The 20,982-nt window shown below is 38.7% G+C and overlaps 1 protein-coding gene across 4 annotated transcripts; it reads left to right on the top strand.

Moving 5' to 3' along the window:
• Positions 1-756: 756 nt before the first annotated feature.
• On the top strand, positions 757-19,187 carry LOC143470047 (uncharacterized). Of its 4 annotated transcripts, none has more exons than XM_076967894.1 (33): positions 757-927; positions 2,080-2,544; positions 2,735-2,804; positions 2,917-3,007; positions 3,199-3,328; positions 3,418-3,607; positions 4,091-4,229; positions 4,452-9,062; positions 9,532-9,721; positions 9,923-10,050; positions 10,234-10,425; positions 10,659-10,800; positions 10,940-10,993; positions 11,077-11,178; positions 11,254-11,471; positions 11,672-11,798; positions 12,346-12,526; positions 12,861-12,974; positions 13,299-13,465; positions 13,748-13,907; positions 14,136-14,280; positions 14,415-14,582; positions 14,723-14,882; positions 15,517-15,626; positions 15,712-15,828; positions 16,141-16,282; positions 16,410-16,516; positions 16,758-16,953; positions 17,198-17,436; positions 17,602-17,738; positions 17,937-18,040; positions 18,258-18,393; positions 18,700-19,187. In XM_076967894.1, the coding sequence occupies exons 2-33, from the start codon at positions 2,082-2,084 to the stop codon at positions 18,806-18,808; spliced, it is 9,339 nt and encodes a 3,112-aa protein (XP_076824009.1). In that variant the 5' UTR covers positions 757-927; positions 2,080-2,081; the 3' UTR covers positions 18,809-19,187. The 4 variants fall into 4 exon arrangements, with proteins under 4 accessions (XP_076824009.1, XP_076824010.1, XP_076824007.1 ...); XM_076967895.1 differs by having other exon boundaries at positions 10,940-10,996; positions 17,617-17,738; XM_076967892.1 differs by having other exon boundaries at positions 10,940-10,996.
• The last annotated feature ends 1,795 nt before the right edge of the window (positions 19,188-20,982 follow it).

The following is a 20,982-nucleotide window of genomic DNA, read 5'->3' as shown; positions in this document are numbered from 1 at the left end:
TATTCTTGTAGTAGCTCAATGGATGGAGAACCTAACGAAAGAAAAGTGTTTCACTTTCGCCCCTAAAATATGTCGAAAAAGTTCGTTTAGTTAAAAGTAATCCGCCCAAATAGCAAAGCTTTGCACAATTTTCATATGTGTTGCTTAAACTACTGTAAGCTGCTGAATTCCACAATGCAAACCACAATCATTTGGGTTTAAAGTTAATAAAGTTTGTGCCAGAATAGCTTTGATCATCAGCAATCATTTACAAAATAAACACTGTCAGTGTGCATGTGCCATGTTTAACGCTATGTTTGACAACTGCAGTACACTATAATTTGAATATTTTATGATACACTGTAAGAAATATTTTGTACTAAACCCAAATGAATGAAACAGATGTACTCAGCAAAATCATACCAAAACATAGAATTTGTAGCATATTTGAAAGCACAGTGAACGCGAAAAAATCATAGTGAACAAACTTTTATTATTACACAACCACGCAATATGGCGAAAACCGGACAGAAATCAGAATGTCAAGTTAGGTTGACAAATTAATGGTTGTATTTTACAACGTTATTCACTTTAACGACTGCACCTTATCAAGTGTTTGACATGGTTTCATGTGACTGACAACATAAACTACCATTTGGGATACATATTGCTTTAAATCTAACACGTTAACCCGTCCGATTTTCGCGAAATGCTTCCGAAAATTATAAAAAATTGCCATTTGTTGAGTCAAACAGTAAAACTACCAGCACGCCGCACAGGTTGCTCCGTCACGTGATTGAGTCTAGCCACTTGCGCGGGTTTTCTTGCGATTTTGGGAGGAGAAAAGCTGCCCAGCTGTGAGTGGCCTCGTGCTTCTAGTCTAGGTTTGAGAAATGTAGAAAGATTTTACAATTTTTGGCAACTGTTTTTGCGAAGATTGCATAAAAGGTAACGTTTATTATTGTAAGTAGAATAAACGTGTTCTAGCTACATGCACACCTCATTAAAATGTCTAATTTTTTGCAAATATTTGTTCATGCTTTGTAATTTGTGCAGATACACATATTAAATGTAGTTAACTTCATATTTGATTTGTTTCATGGGTTTGGTGTGTATTGTTTTGGGAAAGACATAGCTGTTACAATGTTTTTTCATGAGAGAAGAAGAGTTTATTTATGAATTTATTAAAATTTAGTACATATAAATGAGTTAACATGTGAAAAACGTGTTTGTTCAATTTTATAACTCAAAATAGGTATATATGTTTTTGGTAGTTTGTGTTAAAACCAATTTTTAAGGATACTTGTGATTATCGAATTTTTGAAAGTACAATTCTGACCTCATAAGCCAGCATATCATGCAACGAATTCCTAGAATATCAGACGAGATATAGTATTAGGGAGAATTAAAAGAAAAGGAAGCTTTGAAATGTGGTATATATGCTAATTTTGGTGCTTTTTGTTTAAACTGGTCATGTTTTAGATCGTTTATGATGTTACCACCATGTTCAACTACAATCATTTTACTATAATAACGTGCTAACATGAGTGCAAAATTTTTAAAGTGTAGGACAACGCAAAATTCTTAAACTCTGTAATTTTTGAAAGAGAGTACCGTTGGCCCACAAACCCTACTGTAAAGTTTGTATGATATGCCAGATTTCTCCGGTGTAAAAAGTTTGATTCTGCCCCAATTTTCAGGCACAGAATTGCTGTTTTACTCTATATTGTAAATATGACGTTGGCGTGTCGCAAATTTGGGCATTACATTTTTTGGCACGTTTATTCGGTGCACTGAAAACAAACTCTCCAGTAGGGCCAACAGACATAAAAGAGACCTAGAATATGTTATGCAATATACTTAAATTTTCTACTAAAAGTTCAGATTCTTAAAAGTTGGTTCAACTCATGATGTAAATTTTTTGGCGTCAAGTCAGATATTCGCAAGCTGCATATCCTAGTAATGCTTTGATGTGTTAGAAATATGTTAACTTGGTATTGTTTGTTTGAATTACAACAAACTTTGCATGTCCATAAAAGTGTTGTTGTTGTAACAAACAAATATAATATCTCAGAGTAAGTATTATGTTTATTTTTGCAGTAATGGAAACAGAGGTAATGAGGGGAAAAGAGCCTGATCCTTCACCCGGCAATGAAAGCACAACAGATGGAGATAACGAAAAACAATTCTCTGTAAAAGAGATTATGGCTGCAGAAAGTTTCAAAAGTTGTGGTAGTCCTCTTGGGGATAATGTTATCAACATCAACGCTTCAAAATACACTGACAACATGCATGGACAGGGCATTGTTGTAAGATTAGAAGACGATGGCGTCATTGTTGAAACACTTGCCAACAACACGAGTTTGCCTCCAGCAAAGTGTGATCGTAACCAAGTTCCAGACCACATTCCTTCAAACACAACTACAGAATGTAAAGCAGAATCGCCAAAACCTCCCAGCGTGTTCATTGATTCAGACAAGCAAGAGGAAAATGAAGATTCTATTCAACGTTTGTTAAACGATGTTATTGATTCCGTTGTCAGACAAGAGACTTTAAAAGTAACAGGTAGAACATTAACAACACCCACCTCTTATGTTCAAATGAAAATCTTACAATTAAAATATATGGTACTACTTTAAAAACTTTAAAATACTTTCATACTTGGTACATGAGGCCTTAATTTTTCTTCAAATGTCATGATGTTTGCTTGTTGTGCCAGTGACATACGTTTTGTTCGTTTACTTAGCTCTCACAGGAGCTTGCACGGAAGTGTCCGGAAATTCGGCCAAGTCTGGTTCTTCACCCAATGCTCTAGGTTCACCCAGGTACTGTTTGTACTATTTTTTGACACCTGATGCTTTTTCTATTCTGTTTTAGTGAATTTTGCATCCCCACAATGGTCAACTATATATTTGGTGACCAAATTGTTATTTTCAGATTATCAAAGCGGAAGCGAATGCCAAAAAAAGTTGATTACATTGAGGAGGAAAAAGAAACGGCAAAACCTGTTCCCATTGTCAAAGAAAAGGTTTCTAACTATCTAAATAAGTACCAATGTGTCAGCTTCAGTATAAATTTCTTTCATTTTTCTTTTGACCATTGTCTCCGAAAAGAAACAAAGATTTCTTTTGAACAAGCAAAAATATTTGACCATAAGTTGCAAAAAACCTTGAAAACCATTAATATGCTATTAACAGTTACGAATTATGATGCCTAAAGGTTCCTCTTATTGAAACTCAAGTCCAGTATGCGGTGGCCGATCTGGTTTGGTCGTATGTCCCTGGACATCCATTGTGGCCATGCATGATTACTAAAGACCCAGTAGAACAGCTTGCTACAAAGATGCATGGTAAGACAACACAAGACAACTCCGCTCATACTACTAGCTTGTTATCATACCTTTGCTCAAGTGCAATTTTTGTGTTTTCACTATCAAAGGCGGCGGACCAAAAGGAGTTCGTGTTTATCACGTCCAGTTCCTGGGCGACAGTCCGGAGCGTGGTTGGATCACTGAAAACAGGGTATTTCCCTTTGCTGATCCATCAGACTATGAGAGAATCATAAAAGAACTGGCGATAAAACACAAGAAAGTTCGAAGCAAAATTCCAAGATTGGAGATCCCAATCAGGTGAGCAAACGACAGTCATATTCAGTACAGCTTTGTTGAACTGAATAAAAGAAGGTTGCAATAAAGTGGTTGTTGTTTTCCAAGATACAACACATCGGTAGCTGTTAATTCGCCTAATATCCTATGGTCTCAGATTCAGCTGTCTATTAAATTGCTGGATGGATAATAAATTCTGATGGCTTCTGCTGTAGTTACTAAAGAGATTCTTAGTGCTTAAATTTTGTGTCAAAACATTGGCTAAAACTTTGTTCCCTTTTCGTGATAAGTTATTATTGTGTTACTGCTTTGCATGAGTAATGGCCTATTTTATGCATATATAGTACAACCACATACACTGTTCTGAATATTTTACAATATTTCATGTAAAATCTACACTTTGTAATCCGCCATTACCATCATCCCTGATTACTGGTTTGTATATATGTTGCGCTTTTAAATGTTACAATGTGCTGAGTTTGACTTATTCTCCGACATTTGACATAGATTAAAAGATGATTGGGAATCAGGGATTTCTGAAATCGTTGAAGCTGTGGGCATTTCAGCTGAGGAGAGAATCGAAAGATTCGGATACGACTTTAAACCATTCGTAAAATCTCTGAAGAAATTGCCTCATGCTAAAGTGGTATGCTGTGAGCATTTATGAAAGAACTTTTGTGAATTTTTATCAATTTATTTACTTTAAACCTTTCTGTTTTGTCTTTCAACTCTTTTTTACATTATGACATGATTGTAAAGTTTTTTTACGGCAAGTTTTGTGTTTTAGACTATATAATTTATTTGTTGCCTATTAGCAATCATTTGCATGCATTGCGCTTAAAGAGTTTACATTTATGCCTCACTGAAGATAACGTTGGACGATGATTTTGACGAACCGTACAAGTTGACAACAGTGGAAACTTTCGGTCAGTTTAGCAGGGGAGAGGCGGAATGGAGATTTCTTGAAAAAACACTTGAACTTGAACTTAAACAGACTGCCACTGACACAAAGCTTGCCACCTCTGAAAATGTTTTCCCCAACCAGTGCACACCCAGCTTCAACAGCGTTTCCATCAGAAAATCAGCTGCTTGTCGTTTCAGAAATGACCAAATACGAATGGGAAATGTTGGTTCCTTACAACAAAAAAATCCAAAGTTGGAAGCCACAGTGGAAGCAAAATCATCGCATCTATTTAGTTCTTCAGCTGATATTGCCGAGATGCTTCCTGTGGATGAAACGACAGACTCAACAGCAATGTGCAGTACAAAGATTGCCTATGTAACCAGTATTAAAAGTGAGCATGTTCAAAACAACAATGTGTTATTTCCATTCTATCATCAACCAGAGATGGAGTCGGAATCTAGCGAACATCTATCTGAACATCCACAAGCAAAATTTGTAGTATCAGAATATTCTATGCACATACCTGATAAATCACTTGCATGTCCGTCAAACAATAGCAAATCTTTTAAAGCGAAAAAGGTGTCAAACTTCACTGTTTCCGAGTCTCAAATTGTTTCTCATAGGCCAGTTACGCTTGATTCAGATCAAGAGACAAATAAGCAATCTTCCAAAGCTGCAGAAAACTCTTCAATGGTTGAAGAAGGAACTTGCGACACAGACGTGTCAGCTGTTCCTATGTCTACAACAGCTGTTAAAGCTGAACTCTATGTAGATGTAATGCCTACTGACAGTCCTTCTGATCCCCCACTGCAAATCCTTGCATCTGCATCAAATCTTGACAATCTCAGCAAATTAGTTGTAGCTGACCAGCCTGACTCAGTTATACCTCAAGCACCAGAAACAGTGTTTTCTTTGAATTGCAGTAATGATATTCCAAATATAGGTAATACAATTCGTCCTGACACAAAGTGTCTTGAGCTTTGTGCCAAATCAGACGACAGGATTATTTCTAACAGTCCTTCAAAACATCTTATACCTTGTGGTATTAAACTCAAAGCCAGATATATGGGCGGTTCATCTGATGATATGGATTTTACAGCCCTGGCTAAACCACTTCAGCAAGATCATAAACCAAATCAAACTTTAGCAACAGACAGTGGTTATGATAAATCATTAGATAATGCAGAAATTGATGGGAACACTGCATCAGGTGTTGATGTAGACGGCCCTCATCACGATCAGGCACAAATTTTTAGAGATTTATTAGGTTTAAAAAGAACATATATTTCAGAAAACAATAGAGCTGCTGATGCAATCATCAACAAAGAAAAGGCCGAAAAGGTTGTTGCCGCATTGAACACTGAATATTTCACACCAGAAAATTACGAACAATGCTCTTGTTCAGCCCTGAACCAAAAGAAACGAGGAACGGTTTCGCGTAATGGAAGTACTTGCGTCTACACAATAAGAGAACTGCTCGATGCTTTGCGAGCGGTGGAGAATGGATTCAGTCTTCCCGTCGTAGTGTCCAGTTTCAACATACCAAAACCCACACTACAAGCTTACTTAAAAAGAAACACAGCGTTAACGCTGCGGCACCACACCGATTGTAAGATGTTTCCAGATGGCAAGTATGTCTTAAGCAGTCCAAGTGTAACTCACATCAGAGCTTTGGAAGACTGCCGTCGTCTGCAGTTAATGACAAACGTAAAACCGCTCACTAGTAGCAGCTTCAACTTGAAGAAACTGGAACCAACACCATCCCTAACCTCAGAAGTGTGTGCTGTCAGAAAAGAGTACCGTGCTGAAAACACGTTGCAAATGCCAGATCACTCAACAAGCACAAGCAGCTCAGTGGATTATGACATGTACTCTAAGAAGCAGCTTGTAGTAATTTGGAAGAATTACACCAAGAAATTCAACTTGAGACGTTACCAAGTGGAGTACAACTGCAGTAAAAAGAATGACTGTTCTGAACTAGGTTTTAAGCGTGCCTTGAAAATGGCCGTTTATGGAAAGGGTCTAAAAGAGTCAGCCTTGTCATGTAACGTAAATCTAAATATATTCTTCAGACGACTTAAATACTTTTACCAACTCTGCAACGAGAACCCAGCCGAGATGGTGTCCAGTCATGGAACCATATTAGGCTTGCTCCATGCATTTGATGATATTTTAAGTGGTGAACAGAACGACTGTCAAAAGACCGCTGACAAACACAAAATATCTGTAAAAGTGCTAATGGATTTCATTCGCTGGAACCGCAAAGTCTACCAGAAGATGATTAAACCAAGCATGGTTAAACTGGCAAGATTAGGCATTCTTCAAGATCACTGGCATCTGTTCTGTTCAGTTAACATGGATCAACAGTGCACCGAAGTTGATAAACAGAATTCTCTTTCGCCCACCGGTGACATCCTCGTGAACTCCTTGTCATCAGCACGTCTTACTAATGAAGGCCAAAGATGTTACACTCAGGATGCAATTTTATCTGCCTTGGACGAAGTATTGAGTGGAGATATGCAGTCCCTTACAAAGACTGCACAAGAGCACAATATGCCATTGTCAACGTTACGAGATTGTGTGACACGGAACACAGACCCATATAACCTTTTGATTAAGGAAGGTACCCCGAGGGAACAAAGGCTAAAAATTTTGCACGAAAATATTCATTCTTTTAGGTTTCGCAGAGGCTTTGCAGTCGCTACAGCGGATCTAAACATAAGCAAAAAACAAAATGAAAGTGTTATGCCAAGCAAAGAGGCGCCTGCCCTTTGCAAGACAAAACCTGTTTCCATAGCTTTAAACAATGCGGCACTATCAACAAAATCCACCGAAAACGAAACCAAAAATGAAAAAGAAGAGAAAACAAATGGAAAAGGTAACACAAAAACTAGCAGTCTTCTGCAAAGAAACAAAATGAGAAGAATATTTGACGTCAAGAACGTGAAGGCTGCTCTGGTAGAGATAAGCCGTCGTGGGCGCGGATCTCTCACTTCCGTCGCAAGACGATACAATATCCCGGCTTCCGCTCTTCGCTCCGGCTCCATTAAGAGCATGTCCGGTCGTTATTCTTCCTTTGACATGGTGAGAGCGGTGATTGAAGTTAACTTTTGGCAAAAGAATCTGAAACATGTCGCACGGAAATATAATATCCCCCCGTCCACCCTACACGACCAGACAACGGCTGCACGGAAATTTGAAACCTCATCACAACCTCAGCCAACCACAAGCTCAATGTTTAAACCAGTTTTAGCCAACATGTGCTCTGATAATAGAACACGGTCATGTTCAAGGCAACAAGGTGAAACAATAAACACCAACATAAACAAACGAACATCAGATAACCTTAAACAAGCACGAAAGTCTCCATCTCATTATTTCGTAACAGATTACAAAATTCCGGAATGGAAAAATCGCTATTCCGCGATTGATCTTAGTAAAGCAGTAGAAGAAGTCCTGCAGGGCCAGGTACTTAACCAAGTGTCACGGAAATACAACATTCCGACTTCTACATTGAGAGACAATGCTTTTGGCAGGAGAAATTCTCTAATACTGCGCCTGCATGTGACGGAAGAGCAGAAATTAGTGAAATCGATAAAAGATTATTTAAGCTGGGGATGGAAGTTCACCACCGACGATTTACGCAAAATTATAGCTCAGTATCTAGAACAAAACAGACCTGGCACAAGATTCAACAAGGACCAAGTTAGCTCGTTGTGGCTGAAATACTTTTGCCAGCGTAACGAAATAACTTGCATCTTGTCTAGGATTTCTGCCAATAAACCTGACCCTTTTGAAATTTTCAGTTTCTTTGACATTCTTGAGAATTCTTTGAAGACGTTAAACCTCAAAGACGCTCCCTGCAATGTTTACTTGATTTATGACTTCACATTGGTCCTAAGCAAAGTTAATGAGATCAGAATTGTGGCTGCTGTGAATGCCGCAGGAGGGAAATACCCTCCATTGATTATTTTCAAGGGAAAGAGCATTTTCTGTTCCAACCAGAAGATTTTCCCGGGCTCTCAGTTTGCTCTGTCCGATGACCTCAGTCTAAACGAGAACATTTTTGTTGAATGGTTTGATAACTTGACGAGAGTTATACCGACACGGCCACTACTTTTACTTTATGATGGGACCCTGGAAACACTTCCACTTCAGTTTGAACAAGCTGCCAGGAATAAAAACACTGTTATATTGAAACTTCCGTATAGCACAGAAAAAAGCACTTTCAAACTGCCGTACAGTGAAGTTGTAAGCGACGCAAAGCAGTGGTATAAGGATAATGTGTTTGGAACCAAAACTAAATTTGCAACCACTGAAATTGCCCAGTCAGTCAGTAATCTTTGGAAGAACAGCATTAGCCCTGAAGTAATAAGCACTACGTTTGACACAAGTGGTTTCTTTCCAGTTAATCGTGAAAAATATCCTGTTGAAACGTTCTGTGAAGAAAAACTGCGAGAATACGGCAGGATGCAGTCGACAAATTTCATCTCACGTCGATCGAGTTTAAGATCAGCACAAAGCAGTATCGCATCATCAGCCAGTGTGAAGATAAATACCACTACGAGTGGTCAAGTATGTGGTTTGCTCAAATTTTCAATTTTCTCACAATGATTGTCATTAGTTATGTGCATTTTAAAAATCTGTTGCCTTTTCGTTGTTCTATAACTGTAATGTTGTTCTGGCCTTTGCATTCTGGAACAAAATGTCTTACTGCTTTGTCACTGTTTTGGTTTTCAGATCTTACGAACTTTATTTAGTCTTTGGTTTGTTTCGTTTTTTGCAAGTTGTTTTAAAAGTTTAAATCTGTGTCGAAATATTTCACCTTTAATGCATTCAATTTTTTGTAAAGAGTTTCGTCACATTTTTGCACAGTGATTGTTTGCTTGTGCAGCAGTGTTTGTTCCAGAATGTAACGGTTGTTTATAAATTTTTACTTCACTTGTTAAATCAAAGAGCAAAAGAGTTTATTCTGCTTCAAACACTGCTGCCAAAATCAACACCAACTCCGAGAAATTCCTTACGATTCTAATTTTCTTCGTAGGAACCCGAAGGAGATAAAATAGCGACTGCAAGTGACAAACCCAAAGTGAAAGAAACAAAACCACTAGTTAAGCAATTGAACATCAAATCATCGGGGGGTAGTAATAAATTGAGAAGAGTACAGAAGCAGGTTCGTCCAGGGTTGGATGTTGCAGAGGAATGTCTTGCTCTTGGGATAAAGGAAGCAAAATGTATAAGTCCTTGATGAATTAAATAAAATGAAAACTAAATATGTCAACAGCTTTTTAACAATTGTCTTCAGCTCACAATAATATTAGTCCTCTTGCGTATGACATTTAGATTTGTGGATGATATGTTTGAAATATTATTCTTTATTTTTGTGATTATTTATATTCATGGTCTATTTCCTGACTTGCAATTGACTTTGACAGCGCGTAAAACCACATTATTCAACCACCGTAAGAAGAATCCATTACCTACTGTCAATGATCTTGGCAAACAGAACAAAACTGATAACACGGACCTTTTCAACAACTTCTGTGAAAAGAGGCGACCACCAGTAAGCATTCCTGTTGGCTTAAGTTCCAGTTGCAAGTGTTGTGACTTGTGTCACAGGTGTTACAGTTGCAAATGTTAAAATTACAGGTGTTACAGTTGCAGTTTTGTAAACATAACACAACTAAACAATGATATAAATATTAATGGGAATATCAGTATGAATTTAGTGTCTCTCTCCTTTCAGCTTCTCATCGAAAAACCAAACTTAACAGCAGAGCAGATTGAGTCTTTGATATGGATGGAATGGGAACTATTGTCTCCAGAACTGCAGCGCAGGTTTGGAGCCAGACGTCCATCTGACCAACAGAGGGCAGCAAACACTCCCTCCTCACCAAAAAGAAAGCGGGGGCGACCACTAAAGACGGCTGAACCTCAGGTTAGTTTGTGATCCCCCCCCCCCCCCCCCCCCCCCCCGGTCTCGTTTAAACTGTGCAAAGATAAACTGATTAGTTACATTCATAAAGATATTAACCTCTGATAACTGAATCAATATGTTGTAATATTCAAAGCTTTAAAACGTCTAAGTGCTTGAAAAACTTGAAATTATCAGTTTTTACGTTTTACTTGATCTAAAACTGTTCCTTCAAAATAAAATTGGATTTTGTATAGTCTGTGCTTTTACCGACTCCAACTTCCACCTCCACCACCACAGCGACACCCGGCAGCAATGAAGATCGGTTTGTGTGCTCCTCTTGCAATGCTGAGTACGCTTCTAAAGTGTCCCTGGGTCAGCATAAAAGATGGTGTCAAGGTAAATTGATTTGATAATTCATTTATTCATTTGTTGCTTGGTTACCTCGTTATGATCTGCAACTCCACATCACACCCTAATGATTGAAAAAAATCATTTGTTGTTTTTGAGAAAATTGAAATATTATTAATTTTAAAAGAATCTGGAAGCAATAAAAATGGAAGTGCAAAGAAAAAGATTTTTGACTCTGTTGCTGGTAAGTTCTTAAAAATATTTATATCACCCCAGTCATCAACACGGGAGCATTTCATATTCATTTTGAACATTATCTTACAGATAATGAGGAGACAACCACCTATCGTTCATTCACTTGTTCCAACTGCCAGGACAAGTTTCACAGCTCAAAATCGTTGGAAATACACAAAAAATTTTGTTCAGGTTTGTCAAAGCTTCAAATTATTCACTTCTCAATGTAATTTTTATTCAACTCCTGACATTGTTTGTTTTCTCCAGGACTCACTAAAGACTCCGACAAATCCTCCAGTGGGACCCCAAAAAGGCACTCATCAAAGATGCCGGTGACACCATCGCGTCGTAGTAAAGGATCAACTCCAGATGATTCGAGTAGCAATGGCAGCAAACCTGATAGTGATGACGTCACCAATCAGCGCAAGATTCGAATGCGAGGTCCACAGCTTGGCTCGATGACGAAGAGAGAGAACGTGTGCTTGGTGAGATCATTTTCCAGGAAATTTGAGCTTGCTGTTTGTCAAAACGTCGCATAAACGGTCACGATTTATTCCTGGATAAGTGGTCGTTGCAACTTGCAACAAATTTTCCAGCATCAATTTAATTTTTTTCACAACTTGAAAACTGTTGAATGAGATCACCTAAAACCAATACACGCCAATTAATTGCTCTTGTTACTCAGAAATGTGAACAGGCCGGTGAGAATATGCTCACCTGTGTCGGTGGTTGTTGCCGAAGTGTCCATAAAGCATGCACAGATGATCCCACACCAGAAGGGGAACAATACACCTGTACTAGCTGCAAGAATGGTGAGTATTTGAATTGACCACCCCAGTGGTTCTCTTTCAAATTGTTCGACACTCTCTGATGAAATACTTCAGTTGACAGTATTTATGAGCAAAGTCGCCTTCATACTGGCAGATTATTTTCTGCAAAGTAGGGAGTAAAGTTTTAAAGAAAGGATACTCAATAAGGATTGTTCATAACGGTTGGTTAGGTCAGCGGTTCCCAAACTTTTTTGAGCGTGACCCAAATCTTGAGTTTAGTAAACATCTCGCGAACGTGATATCGTTATCGGCACGACCCATTCGTTTACCTTATGCAACCCTTGTTTGGGTCATTACCCATACTTTGGGAACCACTGGGTTGTGGTAGGTTTAAGTCTCGATTGAGAAAAATTGGTTGGAAAATATGGCATTAGCCAATGAAGCAGGCCTAGCTTTGTTAGAGTTACGCACTCGATTCTAAGACATTGACTAAGAATTGTAACCATTCCTTGCAAGTGTTTGTCAATGCAAAACTCAAGCCACTGACCCGAACTGGTTGAAACTAAAACCTCTGTATACCTACTTTCAGATTGCCACGCTTGCTTTATTTGTAAAAAGGGGAAAGAAGGAAATGACACTGCCGGCCTCGGGGAAATAAAACGCTGCAACGTCCAACACTGCGGACGATACTACCACACTACTTGCCTTCAGGTGAGGAAGATTTCTATCTTGTCGTCCCATGAAGACAGTGGCACGGACAACGGCGACAGGTTTGCTGTTGAGTTTTCTTTTAGTAGTTTAAAATAAACGTACTAATCAACATCGCAGATATAGTGTTTTGAATTTCTTTATGAAATGCATGTCTCTACATGTCTGTGCAATCTTTTACGCCTGTAGTAGTAGCAGAACAATTACTATTTTTATGAATCACTTCTGAATGTACATTAAACAATCTATAGCTAAGCTGTTTTTCTATATCACAATGGAATTTGTTTGTTTTTATGGCCGTCTGATCTCACCACTTCATGAATATCTTTCCTTCCCATTGTTTATTGTTAATGCTTTTCAAGTGTCAATTGAGTAGTCACTTTTGTGTTTTTCCAGACATTCACTGATGAACAGCACTCGCTGCACGTTACACAACTGCGCAACATGTATATCAAAATCAGCCGATGAGGCCCTTCCACAGGGCAACGGCGCTCGTTGTAGGATGTTCAAGTAAGTCAAGATATGTTTGTGCAGCGTGCTCTACCTTTCAATGCTTCGTGGACAGTGATTCCTGTCAAAAATCAAAATCATTGTACTTTACAAGCACTAATTTGGGACCGGTATGGTATGGTAATCTTTATCCCCAGACTGATGAGAACTCCATGTGATTGTAGTTAGGGTGTATGTGTTTGACATAGGAGATGGAGATATTGCTTGTGATGTCACAATCAGCATAGTAAACTACAAAATTTTGTATCAATTTTTATCCTTTCCAAAAGTTTTTATCCTCACAGAAATTCTTGGGTCAGATTGTTACAATTTTCGTATTTCCAGGTGCGTACGTTGTCCAACTGCCTACCACACAGGTGACGACTGCATTGCTGCGGGCTCTGTGATATTACCGGGTCTTAATATTATTTGCCCACAGCACTTTGAGCCTATGAAGAGTGTTCCCCATCATCAACCCGTCCATGTCAGTTGGTGCTTCATCTGTTCCAAAGGTGATGATAATATTATTAATAATGTTGTTAATTTTTTTTAAATATTTTATGAACTTGGTTTTATTAATGGTCAAAACATCTAATGTTTTAATCATTAATGATGATTAAAACTTCTTTTGATAAAGAAATAATTATTTATATTAATTAATTAGTTATTTAAAACTTTTTCTAATAAATAAAACTTGTAATGTTTCAATTTGAGAATCAAGTAGAAAATGTTCAAATTCGATCAGTTAAAGTACCAACAAAATTTTCTAAATAGACTTTCCTTATCATTTACAGGAGGGGAATTAATTTGCTGTGACAGCTGTCCAGCCGCCTTTCATCCTGCCTGCGTGGACATGAAGGACACACCAGACGGCGAGTGGTTTTGTCGAGATTGTCGTCACCAGCGGAAAATACTCTATGGCGACATCGTGTGGGTTAAACTAGGCTCGTACAGGTAATGTGTTGTCTCTGCAATATATTTCACTACTGATGCGGCGCAACTTTTCAGTGTTTATATGTCAGAGATTTGAGTCAAAGTTACTCGGCAATATTACTATGAACTAAAATTCTTTATAATACCAAGTAACAAAAGATTTACTTTCATGTCATACTGGTCTACCAAATGAAGGCTAAATATGGGCAAGAACTTGACCGTAACTTTTTATAATACTTCCATCCAAAGGTGGTGGCCAGGACAGGTGACTCATCCTAACGACATTCCGGACAACATACAGAACCTTCGTCACGGAATCGGAGAATTTGTTGTAAACTTCTTTGGATCGAACGACTATTTTTGGCTGAACAGAAAACGTGTTTTCCACTACCAGGTGGTTTAATCTTCACGAGTCTAAATTGTTTGTGATAGTTTCTGATAAAATTATCTAGAAAGTAGTACGTCAAAAACTAAAGTTAGAAGCCCTGTTGGTTTATTGGTTAATAATTACATTGTTGTTGTGAGTAGGAAGGCGACACGGGGGCTTCGACAGCCACTTGCTCCCGCGGCATCAGCAGCGTCTTTAATAAAGCTGTTAAAGTTGCACAAGAAAAATTTGAACTTTTGACCTCTCAAAGACAGAAAGTTCAAGACGAAAAGTCACAGAAGCAACGGGCGGTTTATAAATTTGTCAAAGTAAATGATATTTTTTGACCCATTAATAATTTGATTTATAAATAAAGAAACTTTAATTTACAATACTACCTTAGTATGGGTTAACTTTCTATGCCCAGAGTGTGATACGATTTGTACAAATTCAATTTTTTTATTTCCAGACAAACAAACCGGTTGGAAATGTTCAGGTGTATACGGCTGATTTAAGCGAAATAGCTCGTTGCATTTGTAAAAGAACTGACCCCAACCCATGCGGACCAGAATCGGAATGTTTGAATCGAATGCTGATGTACGAATGTCATCCTAACGTTTGTCCTGCGGGTAGGTTAATGCTTAATTTTGAAAATGTCCAGCATTTTTGCAATTGCCGGACATTTTAAAAACGGGACAAAAATTAATTTAGGCCACATTGGCAGTGTGCATCATCATACAAACTTGTGCAATTTTTATCAACGTTTGACCAGCTGACTGAAAATCTTATTACAAAAAGTACACTTTGAACTTATCCCAATAAACTGAGTTCAACATTTTTTGAGTATTAAAATTTTCTGAGTCAGTCATTGTCATTGAACCACAATTGAACAACGAACCACACCCAGACTAATATTTTCTACTAGACCTTCTACTAGACCACTTCATAATTACATAAATTTATATCACCAAGTTAACCAGGGCAACATAAATTTGGATTAATGTTTTTTCTTTTATTCTTTAGTGACATAGGTTTTGGTGTAATATAAAAGTGGGTAAAGAGTTAGTGGGAAATGTGCAAAGCCTAAAAACGAAAGAGAAAAGAATGTATTTTGCGATGTTGTTTTTATAATTGCTAAATCATTAAAAGGTTTCATAAAATTTTTCTTACATGAGTCACGTCTGTTTTATGGAAAAACTCTTGATATTATGCAGTCTGTCTTGTTATGCATCTTGAAGAATTTTTTCGAATTTTTTTCTGCAGGTGACAAATGTCAAAACCAGCATTTTCAGAAGAGAGATTATCCTCCATCTGAAGTCTTCAAGACCACCTGGGGTGGATGGGGATTGCGAACGAAAGTACCCGTAAAAAAAGTTGGTGTCATTCATAATAATGCATTCATTCAACCCCTTAGCTGACAGTGATGTCTTCATCCAACATTTCAATCTTATTTGTTAGGGAGAGTTTGTGAATGAATATGTCGGGGAACTCGTGGACAACGAGGAATGCCTGCGTAGGATTGAACAAGCACACAAGAACAACGTCACCAACTTCTACATGCTCACCATCGATAAGGTATGTCTAAGCCAGGGGTTCCGAACTTTTTTTTATCCCTTGCACCTGCAGAAAACATTTGATGCGTATTCGCACCTCTTGCTTCCATGAAATGCAGCTTTTGACTAAGGTTACTTTGGGATCCAAATAATTCCCGAGGTTTTGCGCGCCTGGACCAACCGATTTGTATTTTAACATGCTTTTTCTTGCGGGTATTAAAAACTGCAAGACTAAAATTTCAATCCAAACGCAAAGGGGCAGTGTTGTTGTAAAGAAATATATGTTATGAGATTATTTTCTGTCATCAACATTTCAATTTTTATCCATACACAGGATCGAATCATCGACGCTGGTCCGAAGGGAAACTTTTCCCGCTTCATGAACCACTCGTGCGATCCGAGCTGTGAGACGCAAAAGTGGGCGGTAAACGGTGACACCAGGGTCGGTTTGTTTGCAAGATGCGACATATTGGCAGGTAGTTGAGTCACCTGCTTCACATGTACATGTTAATAAGCAACGAAATCTACTTTGTTTTGTCCCTTGCACGATTATAAACTCGCCTGTTGGTTTCAACTCCAACATCTTTTGTTTTCCTGTTCAAGGCCAAGAACTAACATTCAACTACAACCTCGACTGCCTCGGCAATGACAAGACCCCTTGTATGTGCGGCTCGAATAACTGCAGCGGTTTCATTGGAGTCAGGCCAAAGGTTAGCTTGAACGTTGTTCAGTGATTCACGTGATTGAGTAATTCCATTTACGATGTAGTCTTTTCCATCTCGTTTGCATGGTCGCAGGCGAACATTTGATATTCCAAATATTCTTTCTTTAAACCAACAGTTAACACTTGCTTGATACGGTCGAATATTTGCTTGTGTCTTAATCCTGATCCTAAATTTATTCATCATTCATCAAATCCAGTACAATTGCCATAAAGTTTCTTACGTTCAGCCTCAAATTGGAAACGGCAGCAACGGAAACCAGAAAAACAAGCGGAAGAGGAAAAGAGCAGACTCGCGTCTCGTCCCGAAGCACGACGACTTCTGCTTCCGATGCAGACAGACGGGGACTTTGGTCTGTTGTGACGTCAGAGCTTGCCAACGAGCTTTCTGCTTATCTTGCCTTCGTCTCACCAAACCACCTTTTGGTAAGTTTTCCGGTTGCTTTGTTTGGTTTTTGTAGAGATCGATATTTTACTGAGTGTTTTAACTCCTATTTACACAGCCTAATTGAATCACATGCCTACCATGTGCTTTGTAAGCATAGAAGAGAAGCTTAAGCACAAACACGCACAGCATGTGGCACTGACAGCGATACACACAGCAATTTCGTTTTGCTGTGGTTTCATGTTAAATAAGCTCCGTTTCACGAAAACTCTTCGTTGACTTTAGGCAAATGGGAATGTCCGTGGCATCACTGTGATTTTTGCGGCAGACGAGCTCAAAGCTTCTGTCATTTCTGCCCCAACTCCTTCTGTGCGTCGCACGTCAACAATCAGCTCATAGCCAGCGTGCCTAACAAATACGATTGCTGCACCGACCACAATCCCCACGTCGCTGAGTACGAGATGGAGGAAGCTATCGCGGCGGTGGTGGCGTCCATGATGCATAGCTGGGAAGAAAATCCCCTGGTACTTGGGATTGAGAATTCTGATTCCATATCTTGATATTGTATTGCATTTACATATAAATATGAAATTACAAAGCGGCTATGCCAACGCAATTTTCTGTAAACTCAAGATAATTATTTTTTGCAAATCTCATAGCGTGGGATGTTCTGATTAAATTCTTTACAGAGTTTTCCCATTCAGACCAGCATCGAGTCAACGGACAAGAACGCAAAAGAGGAAACATCCAGTTCTAAAGCGGAGGAACCAACCGAGATGAAAGAGGAAGAAACGCCTTCCAAGAGAAAACGGGGCCGACCAAAGAGGTGAATATTCGTAGTTCTATTTTCCTCCCCACAGCAGATAACTCATCATCTGACCCTTGCTCATTGACGTATGTTATAACTTAAGCTTTATGTTGATGTAACAAGCAGGTGTATTTTCACCAGTCAGTCAGACTATTCAGTTAATATCAGCTTGGCCACTAAGTCCAACGTTTTCATTATTATTCATTTTTTGTTAAGAAACACGGACGTGACGTCAACAACGGAATGCAAAATTGCCAAGTTTAAGGCTCTTTCACCTCCCCAAGTGTCAGAAAGTTCCGAAGCACAAGCGACCGAATCAGGTTGGTTTTCTCTCCTATGGAGAAGAAAACTCTAGCGTTTAACCTTCATCTATGTTCTACTTATCCCAAACTTCTTGAATTGTTCCTATTTTCCTCGATTTAAGTTTTTGCCATTTTCCGGCTACTAACATTTTTATATGATATCACGTAGAAACTCGTGAATTGTCATATCGAATGCTTGATTTAATTTTTCATGATAACCATTATGACATCATAGATTCCGACGACGACCTCGGACCTCCCACGTCATCCCCGGTGAAGAGGAAGAGATTGAAGACGCAATACTTCCGCGGGAAGAAGAAACGAAGAAAGTCGAAGACGTCATCAAGAGATCCTCCTGCGCATACAGACCAGTATGTCTCGACGCGGTTCAGAATTTTTCACTTTACCGTAAAACTGCTTGGTTTTATTTTCAGCGAAAAAGGAGCGTGAATTCAGGCCCAGTTTAGTTTCTGTGTTCGTCATTGGTTACCGCGTTTTCGAACAATGACGTAATAATAAACTTTTACTCAGTGATTGTTAAGCTATAGATTCACGCAGTGATTCCTTGATTATTGAACTCGTTATTCTTGTAGATTACATGACGTTTCCTGCAAAATGATACCTCGTATTATTTTTTCATGGTCTCAAAGTTCACACAGCTACTGTATTTTTTACAGACCGCAAGGTGGCGCAAAAGATCCAGTCTCGACGGAAGACGACGACAACCCAGTCGAAAAAGTGAAAACTGAAAGCAACGGACCAACGTTGAACGAAGTAACTCAGTGAAGACACGTTGAAAGCGAAGGTTAAAAATCATTGCACTTGCTACGGAGTTCAGAAAGAAGGTAGACACCCCTGCATTGTATGCGCGGTCGGTGTACTACACATGCTGGACAACCGGAACTGGTCGACTATGATTTGTAGAAAATTCCGTTCTCAATCATATGTTTAATTTGTATTTACGAAGGTTTAGAAGTTTTTTTGCTTCAAATTTTTGAGCTGGTGTTCCGCTTTTTTCACTCGTTCACTCCGCGTTCACTGTCTTAGGTCGCTTGCTGTTTACATAACACAAGTATCGCATTTTGGCCTTTTGGTTTTCGATTGAGATGAGTTTACTGTTTGTTTATTTTTTATTTTGAAGTAATATACCATGCTATACTTTGTTGCTTTCACGTCAGTTCCGATCGAAAAGTATTTGGTCAATTTGAGCAAATGAATTTCGCCCAAGTCCACAAACTTTCTCTCGCACTTGTTTGGAGGTGCTGATAATAACCATAGCTTTGCTTTCTGCTCCAAATCCGGTCTAGGCGACCGGTTACTATATTCTTTTTGCCAGGACCCTACCTTTATCTCAAATCAATTATTTTGGAAATTTATTTCACTTTATTCGATAATATTGCCCAAATTTAAAATTATCAAAAACAGTCGATTTATTACTAACACTTTCTCACAAGTTCGTGTTGTTGGATTATTCCTGTGTAGTTACGTACGTGGCCCCGTTTCAAGACCACTCGTCCAACAAATTTAACAAACGAAACCTCACAGATATTTTGACTGAACAAAATGCGCAATGTCGGCAGTAGTCGTCGGAGATTCGGAAAACTGGGATATTGGTCGGCAAAATGCTCTGCGTCACGTTGATACATTTCTGAGGGAAACAGTATGGCGCAATTGTTGGTGGTAGGCTAAGCAGTTTGATTGACAAGAGCTGGAATGATATTTTCAAGTCATAAATGATGGATCGGTTTTGACGTATAGTGTGCAATGATTAACTGGAAGTATCTCAGAGGCAGTGATGTAATAATAATCTTGAACTGGACATAACTAATCCGACACAAGGCGTCTCACTTTTCGTTCGGTGGCGATAGAGCACTTATCTTAAAAAAATGTAAACTGGGCTTGATTCCCAGTTGCGCTGTAATACTCTAGACTCTAGAGTCTAGAATGTAATGTAATACTCTGTACCGCTGTAATACTCTAGAACAGGGGTTCCCAACCGGTGGTACGCGAGCAGCTTTTCAGGTGGTACGCGAGCAGCTCTCCGTTGCATGCGATATACAGTATAGTAGTATAACAATTTAATTTTGAGTTGCTAAAATATGCGAACAACACTTTTATTTCTTTCCGTACTAAATTCTCTGCACTCAGTAAGCTACTTTTGTCGATCTTGCTCCCTGCTGTCATTGTTGTTAATACAATGCTGCTGTGCGAATATTGGATCAAATTAGTTGTTTTGAAAATAGTGGTACGTGTTGACAATCCGTGGTGGCTAAGTGGTACGAGAACATAAAAAGGTTGGGAACCCCTGCTCTAGAATCTAGAGCAAAGCTGCAGAATATGTACGACGCTCGCTTCAATTCGGTAGTTCTGATAATGATGAAGGAATTCGTTCAATATAAAACAAATAAAAAATGTGTAATCATCGGAACTTGCCCAAAAACAAACTCGGAGTAGTCGGAGACTCAGCGTTAGGAATTGCAGCCAAGTTTACGTCGTGCAAAGGATTCCCCACAACAAATTATTAAACAAAGAAAATCTTTATTCTCAGTCTGATGACAAAGCTTGTAATATCTACCAACTTAGTTTCTAGAAAAACTATAAAAAACTTTATTCTCTGTTACGGGTTGATCTTTAAAACTGATTTTGTTTTTCAATTGCCTTGATGTTATATAATTGTTGTTCATGAGTAAAGAAGTACCTAAATAACTATCTGCAAAACGCTTTTCGCTCCAAGCTAGTTACGGACCGGACGCGAAAAGAAACGTAGCCTAGCGCAAAATCAAGTAGGCTATTTTCCCTTGTATCCTTCAAGTAGTTTCTATCATATCCTTGTCATGGTTAAGAAAGCAGGCTGGAACACTTTCAACCGTTAACATCTTGCTTAACTTCAAAATGTGTTCAAAGATTTGCTTCTGTGAACTAACGAAAATTACGAAATATTGTAATTAACTCGCATAAGT

This window comes from Clavelina lepadiformis, chromosome 9, assembly GCF_947623445.1.
Source record: "Clavelina lepadiformis chromosome 9, kaClaLepa1.1, whole genome shotgun sequence".
Lineage (NCBI taxonomy): Eukaryota > Metazoa > Chordata > Ascidiacea > Aplousobranchia > Clavelinidae > Clavelina > Clavelina lepadiformis.
This window is presented reverse-complemented; position numbering and strand designations above follow the sequence as displayed.